The following is a 12173-nucleotide window of genomic DNA, read 5'->3' on the forward strand; positions in this document are numbered from 1 at the left end:
CCCTCCCCCCATCCTGTCCTGTCCCTCTTCAGGTGGTGGTATCGACTACAGTGAGTGTTGATGGACATGTCCTGTCAGTCTCCGACAACATGTTCGTCCACAACAACTCCAAACATGGCCGACGGGCCCGCAGACTCGACCCCGCGGAAGGAACGCAGGGATACCTAGAACATGGTAACACAAGAGTGCGTGTGTGTGTGTGTGTGTGTGTGTGTGTGTGTGTGTGTGTGTGTGTGTGTGTGTGTGTGTGTGTGTGTGTGTGTGTGTGTGTGTGTTTGTGTGTGCCTGTCTGTCTCTCTGTCTGTGTGTGAAAGTGTGTGAGAGTAAGCAGCATGGCCACCAGATGGTTGATGGTTTAATCCTATCAGGTGATTCCTGCCCCTCCATCTGGCTAATCCAACCCACTCCACACACACATACACACACACGCACGCACACACACACACACACACACACACACACACACACACACACACACACACACACACACACACACACACTAGGTCTAATATCATTATGAGTCTTTTTTGCAAACACACCCAGACTAAAGCACGTTGTTGGTAATAACACACACACTTTTAAGGAGATTTGGCTTTTGACAGACAAGCTTTTGTTGTTGTGATATGTGTGATATATGTATGTTTAATTTCAGCTTATACTCACTCCCACAATGCTGGAGTGACATAAAGCTGACTGTATCCATTCTGTTTGAAGTATTACGATTCATGCTGAGCTTTCTGTGTGTGTTTATCCATGTCATATCATTAGTTTAAAAAATGAACTGCCATAATCTCATGTCAGTCGGGTTTTAAGATAAATAAATAAATAAATTAACAGTACAAGTTCTCTCTCTTGAGTATCACATTACGTGAAACTTGTGCGAAGTAGGAGAAAACATGAACACATGTTTCTCATCTTCTCTGGATAATTTAAAAAAAGGATTTCGAAATTGTTTTTTTTAACAGCAATAAATTACATAAATGCATATTTTTTAGCGGCTAATTTTTATCTCATGCGGCCTGCAAAGACATTTGCAAACGGTGTAGTTAGATAGCACCAAACACAAGCAATCCTTAGAGCTTTTAAGTGAATCTCCCCGTCCATAATAAAAGCAGTCTTGCAGTGTTTTCATTTTCAAAGTTACATTTATTCTTATACTGTATGTTCTACCTGGATGTCTTTAAACAATAAGCTTTAAAAATTATCAAATGGCGGTTTGACCATGCAAATAAAACAAGCATCCTCCCAGCACCTCTCATTGCACTGAGCTGGACACTTTTCAAGGAGAAACTTCCCTGCTAAAGGACCAATTGAGAATGACTCTTTGAATCTGCAGCGCATTGAGAGTACAGTATAAGTGTGCTGTGCTAATCTGGACCTCTGCCAAAAGCCAAGGGTGTAGCTTGGAGAAATATGAGGTGCATTTGCAACACGGATGAAAAAGACTAGATTCCTGTTTAGAAACTAATTTCTCTTTTAAATGATTTTTTTTTTTAAATGTTCTTCTCTCTTCCTTCCAGGCTCGGCTCCCTGCATTAAGGCCATTAGTCCCAGTGAAGGATGGACTACAGGAGGCGCTACAGTCATCATCATAGGAGACAACTTCTTCGATGGTCTCCAAGTCATCTTCGGTACCATGTTGGTTTGGAGCGAGGTCAGTTTGTCAGAAATCATCATCCTGTCTCAATGTTGTTTCAACCCCTCAACTGTGTGCCTCTGCCCTCGACCGTTGGAAGTAATTCAATCTGAAAACATACTTTCCCTCATGGCCGGGCTCTTAGCTGCGTGTGATCATGTGAATGTGTGTGTGTAAATGTTTGTCTAAATGAGGTTTGCCTCTCTAATGAGTCCCCCCCCCAACAAGCGACCGCCGCCCCTCTCTACCTTCCTCACCCACACCCCCTCTTACTCTTTCTCGGTGGAATACTGATCAAATCAGCACATTTTGATAGCCATCGGCTTAATGCTCGCACACACACACACACACACACACACACACACACACACACACACACACAAATACACTGTCGTACTTTTCCCCAGCGCAACTCCTCTACAGAGTGTTTATTTGTCTTCTGACTCCACTCACCGTGTGTGCCGAGCGACCGTGGCTCCTTTCCAACAACAACACCCAGTTTGTGTGTGTTTGTGTGTGCATACGCTGGCACACATGGATGGGTGTGTGTGTTTAGAGCTGAGGGGTTTGTTTACAGTGTTGAGAGCCACACTTACACACACTAACATGTGTACAGAGTCTCAGTTCAGTTCAGTTCAAACTGACCTGGCTCTCTTGGCGTTCCTCGGACAGCTTTAATGGATTATTTTGGCCAACCGAATGTTCCATTTGCACTCAACCTGATTATTGATTCCGAAGCGTGAAAACACGGTTTGAGAAATGTGTCGGTGGGAAGAGATTGCCTTTCTGCCAAGTTCTGTTTGTCTGCAGATTTCCCTCCTACTTGCAGATTCCTCAAACCTGAGCCAAGTAGTAAAAACTGTTTTTGAAACCCATCCATGGAAGTGCTAAAAAAGTTAGTGTTTGTCACGTACAGCCGTGTTCGGTTCAATACAATGATTCCTCTTTATCTAACATCAACATAGGTGCTGGAAAGTTTGATTGTATCTGAAGTGGTTGTATTGTCTGTTGTACAGTAGGTCAAAAGTCCAGTAAGACAATAAAAATCACATACAGTAATATGTATTTTAACAAGATTATGATGAATACCAACCCGTTTAAATTATTCAAATATATTCTACATTGGATATAAGAGAACCTCTTCAACTTACATGTGAACTCAATGAGAAAAAGGAAACCGTGTTTATTCAATATTTTGAATCAGTTTACAAGTGTAAATGCAATACATCACCAACCCACTGACTTAAACAAACATTTAAGTTGTGCTCTGGCAAGCTTACAGAATAATTTAAAGCAACAGTCACAACTTGATCCATAGTCCGATTTAAAAGAAAAATAGGAGTGTAAACAACAGAACCAGGTTCAAATCTAGATTCTGTTGGAAATCAAACTCTAGAAGTTGTGTCTGTGCTTTTTCTGATTTTTTAGCAACGGACCAAACACCGGTTGCATTGTCCTGACGCAGAGCTGCATTATTTGGTGTGTTTGTGTACTGAGTCTTGGTCCGCCTTTTCCTTCCTTCTTCAGTTGATCACGCCGCATGCCATCCGGGTGCAGACGCCTCCCAGACACATCCCCGGGGTCGTCGAGGTCACTCTGTCCTACAAGTCCAAACAGTTCTGCAAAGGCACACCAGGAAGGTTCATATACACAGGTAAGTCAACTGTACACACGAATAAACACACGTGAAAATCCACATGTACATGCTCTTGATTTAATGATCTGTTGAGAGTTTTCTTCTATTTTCTTGAGGGTTTGGGCATAATTCAAGCTTTGGCTTTTTTGCTGTTTTTGTCTGTGACTGCATATGTGTGTGTGTGTGTGTGTGTGTGTGTGTGTGTGTGTGTGTGTGTGTGTGTGTGTGTGTGTGTGTGTGTGTGTGTGTGTGTGTGCTCATTTTCTTTTCTCACATACATGTGGAAATGGATAGAGGTGATGTGATGTCTGCTATTGATCCGCTCAACATGGCTCCATCACAACGTAATGATGACGTCATTCCCAGGGAGGAAAGGCAGGAAATAAAAACAGCTGCTGTGTAAATTCTTCCAAGACATTTAATGGCCGACAGATAAAGATGAGGATTTAAACCTGATCAATAGATATGAAAGAAAAACCCACCATGAATAAATTGTCCCTTTTAATGCTGGCGTCAAGCTCATGAAGGCTTTTAAATCTCCGGGAAAATACTAAAGGAGGTGATGAGTTTGGTGTTTCAAGATTGAGCCACAGTCATTAAGACAAGGCTGTTAAATGGCAGTGTTAGGAGGCAACCAGGTGTAAGTGTTCAATGGAATGGATCCGTTCGGTTAGGGTTTGTAGTTAAACTGCAAGGAAATTATTTAGAAAGTTTGGTGCGTCCGTCAAGCTCTTTGCTTTTGTTATAGCATGACTGTAGTTCTTGTTTTTCTAATGCCATTTTGTATTTGGTGAATCTATAGAGTTGTTGTGCGGGGGGGGGTGTACTGGAATTGTTAAGAAAAAGTCATTTTACTTGGTAGTCTTATTATCTTTTTTTCAGAATGTTGGTACTGTTCATCTTCAATTGTTTTTGATAAGTAGGTTGAACTTCCAGTTCTAACAGCTAAATATTAACCCAAAAAGTACCTGAATAATACATTTAAGAAACACAATGAAAAGCAACAGCAGAAGAAGAATTCAAAATCAGGAGGAAGAAGTTATTTGTTGGCAGACTAGACAAAGTAAATTAGGAACTCATTCAGAAATGTATATGCGAGAAAATGGACTTGCTGTTAAAGAACTGAATAAATAAGTGAAATAAACAGACGCAAAATATTGTTTTTGATTTACATTTCTTGACCATGTTCGGTAAACTGAGAACAAGTCAAGTTTTTTTGCGGGTAGTGTGAGTGTTAGAAGTTGTTTTAATATCCCTAGTCGGTAGTTTCTTTGTCCAGAGAAAGGTCCAGTCAGCTCCTTCACTGTTCTTTAGTCAAAACATCTTTGGTCTGACCCTGAGGCTAGCCGGCTGGTAATTGGTCCGTCTGGTGTCTAACTTCATCTCCTATTGGGCGGAGATGACCCTCCGTGACCTCGCGATTGGCTGATGGCTTCAACATGTGACCCAGGAAACGCGATCCGTTACTGCGGTTGCCTGACCCCGCCTCAAGGTTGGCTTCTTTCTGGAAGCCGCTGGTGAAAGGTCACTGCGGCGGAAGCTGATTGGCTGTTGAGGTTTTTCAGTGCTTCTTAGCTGTGGTTGCCTCTGGGTGTAAGGACCGAGCAATTAAACACACACACGCAAGTATGCAAAGGCGCGCAACGTAAACACACACGCAAAGCCACCCTTGGGTAGGGTCGTGTCTTACACAACTTACCACACACACTTTCAAACAGGGGCAGGAGTTGAAAGTAATTGTAAATCAGGGAGATATGAGGGAAAGATGGTGAGTAGTCTGGTAAACAGATGGTATACCACACACAAACACACACACACACACACACACACACACACACACACACACACACACACACACACAAAGTGCCGTATGGCTGCTTCATCGGCCTGGTGGGAAAAATTAACATTCTCAACACACTTCTATAAAAATACAATGGTACAAAGTGACAATCAATAAATGTTCACACACACACACACACACACACACACACACACACACACACACACACACACACACACACACACACACACACACACACACACACACACACACACACACACACACACACACACACACACACACACACACACACACACACACACACACACAAACACACACACACACACACACACACACACACACACACACACACACACACACACACACACACACACATATAGAGCTGATTTATTGTCAATGCAGCTGCATAACAAAAATCCATATCTCAGCTGTGGATAGAAGAAACTTTTAGTAAAAGCTGCAAAAACGTCACAATCTTTGTTTTTTTCTTTCTTTTTAAGAGCAATTCACCTTTCATCTTGCAGACACAGAAGGAGAGAAATAAAAGAGATTGAAATATATAAAGAGAGAGACAGTAAAACGAAGAGACACATAAAGAGTGAGACAGAAAGGTGGACTTTTAAAACCAGATTGTAAAGTATTGATCCGCCCATAAGTGGATCACACATAAACTGATACGCACATGCAGATACACACATGTGCATACACACATACACAAACACACAGAAAGTCACTGAGAGAAGTGGAGCCAGAGAGAAAGAGATCTCATCTCATAAGGGGAAGAATGAAGCAATAATTCAGTGGTATTGAACTGCAGGCTGGCCAGAGAATCAATCTTACCACACCTCCTCCTGCTCCTCCTCCTCTTCTTCTCCTTTTACATCAGCTCTGTCTTTTCCACCCAGCCTCACCCTTTTTTCTCCATTCCTGCTCAATTACCCACCTTACTGTTTAAACACTGTCAAAAGATATCCTCACAATTATACAGTTTAATATACGCACATAAGAAATCTTAGACATGCTTTCTTCTCTCGGCCCCCTCCCCCTCTTAGTCTCTTCTGTCTCCCCCCTTCTGCTCACATTTTATTGTGAAACACGAGTGGAGGGTCTGTCCTCATGAAACTTCTATGAGTATTGATCTGCGGACAGCTCTGGACTCTGAGAGGAGGACGAGTGCGGGCTGGAGGGGGAGTGATGGCGAGATGGATGGATGGGTGGATGAAAGTGGCAGAAGGTGTAGTTAAGAAAGAGGGGGGAGGTAGCAGAATAGAGGGAGGATGGGGGAGGTGGAGGAGGTGCTTTAATGGACAGCAGGGTGGCACATTAAGGCAAGATCAAATGGGTTGAAGCCTCAGTATCACAGACAAATCTGCTAAAGTGTTTTCTTCCGTTGATTAGGTTGTCATATCTATACACACATTTTTTTAGGAACAGCACAGCTTGCTGGACATTTTGAAATTCTAAAGAATTATAGTAACTATAATGGTATTGGTGGTTACTATTTCACTGTACATATTGGCATAAAGGTTTTTTGTTAAGAGATGTTTATTAATATGCAATTACTCATGGTAGCTGCTCAGAGAAAGATTTTAAAATTTAAAATAACTAAGAGCCTGTTTGTTATCAGGAAAGGACCTGGTTGGACCGTGTTTCTGTTCAGATTAATGTGTAATCCACTAGACCCCTTTGCTGCACTGATGCTATTTCTGTTTTTGTGCAGTAAGAAACCTCCAAAGAAAGCATTGGAAAAACCTGACCTTTTGTCTTCAAAGTACACACACACTGACATTAGCCTCCACACACACAGACCTACACATACCCTTAAACACACACCAACATGCACACACCATCCATTTTTTTCTATTAATAAAGAGTCGGTTGGAGACACTTTAGGCTTGAGGCAGCGAAACTAGGGTCATCCTGTTATGTACATTATGTGTGTGTGTGCGCGTGTGTGTGTTATATTAAAGCTAGCATCGGTTAAACGTCTCCAGAGATGTGCAGGGAGTGTGGATCTGACACTGGCAGTTAATTCTGACAGTTGATATCCCACCGAGTGTTAGGCAGCTGTTTTTCTACTTTTGTTTTTCTCACCATAACTGAGCCTTTTTCTGTGTTTTTTGGATGGAATAACACATGCTCTCTTCTCATTCCCTCACCTCCCTTTAATTTTTTTATTTCGTATATCCCTTGCTTAACTTCCTGTTTTTTTTCCCTCAACCGTTTACCATTGTAATTTTCACATTTATAAATCATAGAATCATAAATTGTCCAGAATTTGAAAAAGGAATGTTCTTGTGAGTGTGGGAAGTATTGTTCATGACTGTTAGCCATCTGGTATTTTTACAACTCACAATTCATGAACTTATGTTTCTAACAAATTGAGTGAATTAGGACATAACAACAACCAGAAACATATGCGCACACTCTCACACACACACACACACACACACACACACACACACACACACACACACACACACACACACACACACACATACACACGCTAAAAGAAACTAGAAAACAACATATAAGACATTCAGCTGCAAGTAATTTATCGGTGTTGGATGTGGAAAGTACCAAATTTTACTCCAGCTGCACAGTTGGACATCATAAACACACACACACACACACACACACACACACACACACACACACACACACACACACACACACACACACACACACACACACACACACACACACAAACCATCTGCACCCCACACCTTCATCTCGCACAGACTCTTTTCCTCTTTTATCCTTTAATGGCGACACACTTCAGGCTTCCTACATTGCTACATTTTTAAAGTTTTGGCTATTTTGTTGAATGTGTTTGCTATAAAAGTGACCTTACTTTTTGCATAGTAAGTTCAGGATTGGTATGCATACACTTGTTCAACACAGACAAATAAATGCAGAAACACTTTAAATGATCCCATCACTGTGACTTACTGAGTGTAGAGCCGACTTGATTGACATGCTGATTAGATAAAGACTGTAGAAGGACATAATGGCAACATTAAAGCAAACATTAAGCATTCTTTAGGACCCTTTAAATGTAATCTGCAATGTTATTATTATAAAGATGCTTTTGGCACCATTAGTTACTTTACCAGGTCTCTCCATCTCTGTACATTTGCATGTTTCATTTTGTTGGGCTGCTTCATTTACATTTAATGGGAACAGTTTTTATGCTCATCAACAGACAAAATATGGGACATGGTATCACACAGTAGCTTTTGAGCGATGTGCTTTTCTCAGTTACAGTTCCTCAGCCAGATCTGAACTGCCAACCTTACAGTCACGAGCAGCTCTCTCACCTCTGATGGGATTCTGAAGGTTTTTAGAAATCATGCTGAGCAGGTTCATTATTTTCCAAACTAGTCTTACTAAAAAAACCTACATACTTGATACCAGCATGGTGCTTGGGAACAAAATGTCACAAAATTGGATGTCATCCTCTCCCCTGCTGATGGGCACAGATGTTGTCTGTCTGTTTATCATGTGCGCAGGCTCAGGTTGAACACCAACAGTATTAAAGGCTCACCGTGTAACATAACGTATTATTGTGAAATGTAAACATTATTTAGGTAGAGTAACCCAAGTGCCTCTTCCTGCACTCTAAAACATGTGTTACTGTATTAGTGCAATGTCCATGTTAACCAATCGAGATTGTTCAAATATTTATTATGACATTATTAATTGGATATTTTGGTGCAGCATGAGATCACCATTGTTTGCCATAGTTGAAGTGCTTAAATCATGGGCTCTTTAGGCAACTTCTGTATATTTTATCTGCATAGGAGAGCTCCTGTACTGTAGTTGGAAGAATTGTAGTACATAAAAGGTCGCACCAGCATTTGAAATGGTTTTTGAATATATCTGCTTTTTTCTTGTTGTTCCGAGTTTGTATCTTCACGGTTTATTGCAGTTATTGTAAGTTGTTTTGGATAAAAGCGTCACCTAATTGAGATGTAATGTAATGATGAAACCATTTTAACTAATTCCCCCTTCCCATTTGTCTTATGCAGCACTGAACGAGCCGACCATTGACTACGGTTTCCAGAGGCTTCAGAAGGTCATCCCTCGGCACCCTGGGGACCCAGAGAGGCTGCCAAAGGTAAAGAAAAAACCTCATTCACCTCTTACTGATGTATCTGATGCCTTAACTGGACAGGGAACGAAGAACGAGCAAGGCTCCATCTCTTGCTTTGGAGCTCAAAACACAGACACTGATGCTCCTACAGAGATCAAAGCAAACTTCTTAGTTACACCGAGCTTCACTGACTTATTCTGTTATCAAAGAACAAGCGAACAGAGATGCACACAAATTAATTCAAAACAACAAAATAATTGTATGTTTATGTTTCATTTATTTCTTCTGTCTGTGTTGTTTTTATATTTCTAAGCAGAATATGTGTTTTCAAATCTCCTGTGGGTTGTGTTTTCACCTCTTTGTGAACTGTGTGTGTGAGATGCTTAAACCCGTTTACAGTGTGAGCGTTTGAATCTTCTCCAGATCAGAGAGTCATATCTGATTATTTGTTTATCAGCAGGAGATCAAGCAGATTGTTTCAAGGATCAGCAGATGCTAATAATTAGCACCAAACGATGAGCGCTGCTTTGATACCAAGCGCTGTCATCTTGATCCGTACATGCAGGGTGACTTTTCAAAGTGCACATGTATGCGTGTGTTTGTGTGTGTTTGTGTGTGTGTGAGAGCCCAATTCAACATGGAACTCGTCTATCTGGGTGGGCAGGGTCATGACCTTTCAAACAGCTGCTGTTGATTGGCTCCCCGTCCCCACTGGAGCTGATCCAGGATTCGCTGTCTTTGCTGTGACATCATTTTAAATGGGCGCTGGTCATGATGTGATGATGGGGCCATGACGTGATGTCATCACCTCCGGGCCGACACCCTGGCTCCAGCTCATGTGTTAGCAATGTAGCGTGCGTTAACACTTTGGAATCACACACACTTCACACCACATAAAGTTTAGGAAGTCCTGGACTCATGGTCACGAGTATGCATTGCTTTCACTTGTTTGAAGTATGCTGCACTTACAAGTGTTTTAACAAGGCTCATCTAAATTATGGTTTTAAAACCTGCAGGCAGAAACATAATAAGGGTCATGTGACTGATGAGGACTAAAGGCTATATTTGTTTTAAAAGGGGATTGTTTGAAATTAGGTGAATCAAGTATTACCGGATGTTAGAAAATCTTTTAGACTAAGCGGTGAGTTAGAAATGGTATGATTGTACAGTATGTTAACTAATTGATAAAACATAGTTGATACGTTTATTGTGTTCGGATTCATACCAGAATCATAAAATGATGTCTATATTGGCCGATACTGCAGCTCAAGGTTTACGACCTTCCAATGCAGGAAATAGTGTTCCCTTTAGGATGCAACTAATGATCCATGATCAATTACTCTGGCTATTATTTCCATGATTAGTTGATTAACTTTCAGGCTATAAGACGTCACCAGGGTGTGAAAAGTGCCCGTCCCAATTTCCTTGAGCCCAAGGTGATGTAATCAAATATATATTGTATATTGTCTTTGTCCTGCCAGCCCATTTAACATACTGAAATGTTAACACAAGGCAGCACATTTTCATTTAAAAAAAGTGTTGTTTAAGCTTTAAAATAACCACAAAACATAAATTGTGCAAAAGGCTGTAAGAAGTCAACCCATCATAGGAAATGTAGCACTTTGAAAAGCTTTTACCTGTGACCAGGCCCGTTATATTTAGAGCAACTTAACAATTGTGCAGAAAAACCAGTGCAGGAAATGATGTAAGCATCCCAGATTGTTTGATACCAGAAGTAATTTTAGGTTCACATTCTGGTAAAGACTGAGTCAGAGCAGAACAAGTGACTCACACATGCATTAACACACATGTGCGCACAAACACACACTCTGCATGATTTGTGAGAGATTTACAGAGCATGACACACACCTTGTTAACAGAGAATATGTACTGCTTCCACGTTTTCCTCTCTGGATTTCCTTTTTAATGTAGAGGGGAAATAAAGCTTTACCATTCTTGTTGTTATATGCATTCATACAACTCATAAGTTGATCCAGGCAATGTAATACAGTACTGTAGGTCATGAAGCATGCTGGGAGTGTGGAAAAGGAAGTGGTTGCTTAACTTTAAGCTGTTCTTCTTGGTTGATTATTACTTTTACATAATATTTATTATGTTTTGGCACTACACCCAATGTGCCAAAGATGGTAAACATGCATTAATCAAGCCAAATATCCAATATGACATTCTATTAGTGAATATAGAAAAGAGTTAACATTAACTGTAACATTTTAATTGTGAAAGATATAAGGGGGAACATCTCTTAGTGAACACATTTTCTTTTTGGGGCTGTGCTTGACAGGAGGAATAAAATAAAGGAGCATATAACTTGGACTAAATGGGCCAATAAACATCTTATCTTATGAAGTTATTAATATTCTGAACCCAGCAGCAATATTGGCACTGTACCTTTTTAAGCCTGTTTCTATTTTCCTTAGTCCCTTGGATTACCAATCAATTCTATTTTAAGACACATGATGTCACAGTGGCTACTTCGAGGAAAACAATGAGAACCAGTAAACTGCTGGAAAGGCAACCAGAGTAGCAGTAGGATGAATCGATCGGGTATCATGTTGGTGATAAAGAGACGTATCGGTGGTGCTAAATGTGGAATATATGTTCCATCATGACGAGATAAAGAGGACATCCTGAGGGAGCAAGAGAAACTAAATATTATAATTTCAATTTTTCTGATTAATTTAAACTCTCTACACACTAGTTGGACATGGGACTGTTTCACCGTCTGTTTACCGCTAACTGTGTCTTACTGTGCTCTCTGTTCAAAACAATGTTCCTCTTACATGTGTGTACCTGATACCGTGTGTGTTCATGTATGTGTGTGCATTAGTTGGTAATTCATCATAGTGGAACCCTGAGCCTTTATTACTGTTGCCCACCAGCAGTCACACTGTGTGTGTGTGTGTTTGTGTATGTGTATGTGTATGTGTATGTGTATGTGTATGTGTATGTGTATGTGTGTGTGTGTGTGTGTGTGTGTGTGTGA

General features: G+C 40.8%; 1 protein-coding gene across 1 annotated transcript in view; it reads left to right on the forward strand.

Moving 5' to 3' along the window:
- Positions 1-10491, forward strand: part of LOC104950864 (transcription factor COE1-like) — a gene marked incomplete at its 5' end in the record, with an annotated part of 11987 nt that extends 1496 nt beyond the window's left edge. Inside the window, 5 exons of the mRNA XM_010777441.1 lie at positions 33-174; positions 1521-1654; positions 3164-3290; positions 9105-9193; positions 10435-10491. Of these exons, the coding sequence (XP_010775743.1) occupies positions 33-174; positions 1521-1654; positions 3164-3290; positions 9105-9193; positions 10435-10491 (549 nt within the window). The remainder of the gene's footprint in view (positions 1-32; positions 175-1520; positions 1655-3163; positions 3291-9104; positions 9194-10434) is intronic.
- Positions 10492-12173: the final 1682 nt, after the last annotated feature.

This window comes from Notothenia coriiceps, unplaced genomic scaffold (assembly GCF_000735185.1).
Source record: "Notothenia coriiceps isolate Sejong01 unplaced genomic scaffold, NC01 NC01_scaffold00018246, whole genome shotgun sequence".
Lineage (NCBI taxonomy): Eukaryota > Metazoa > Chordata > Actinopteri > Perciformes > Nototheniidae > Notothenia > Notothenia coriiceps.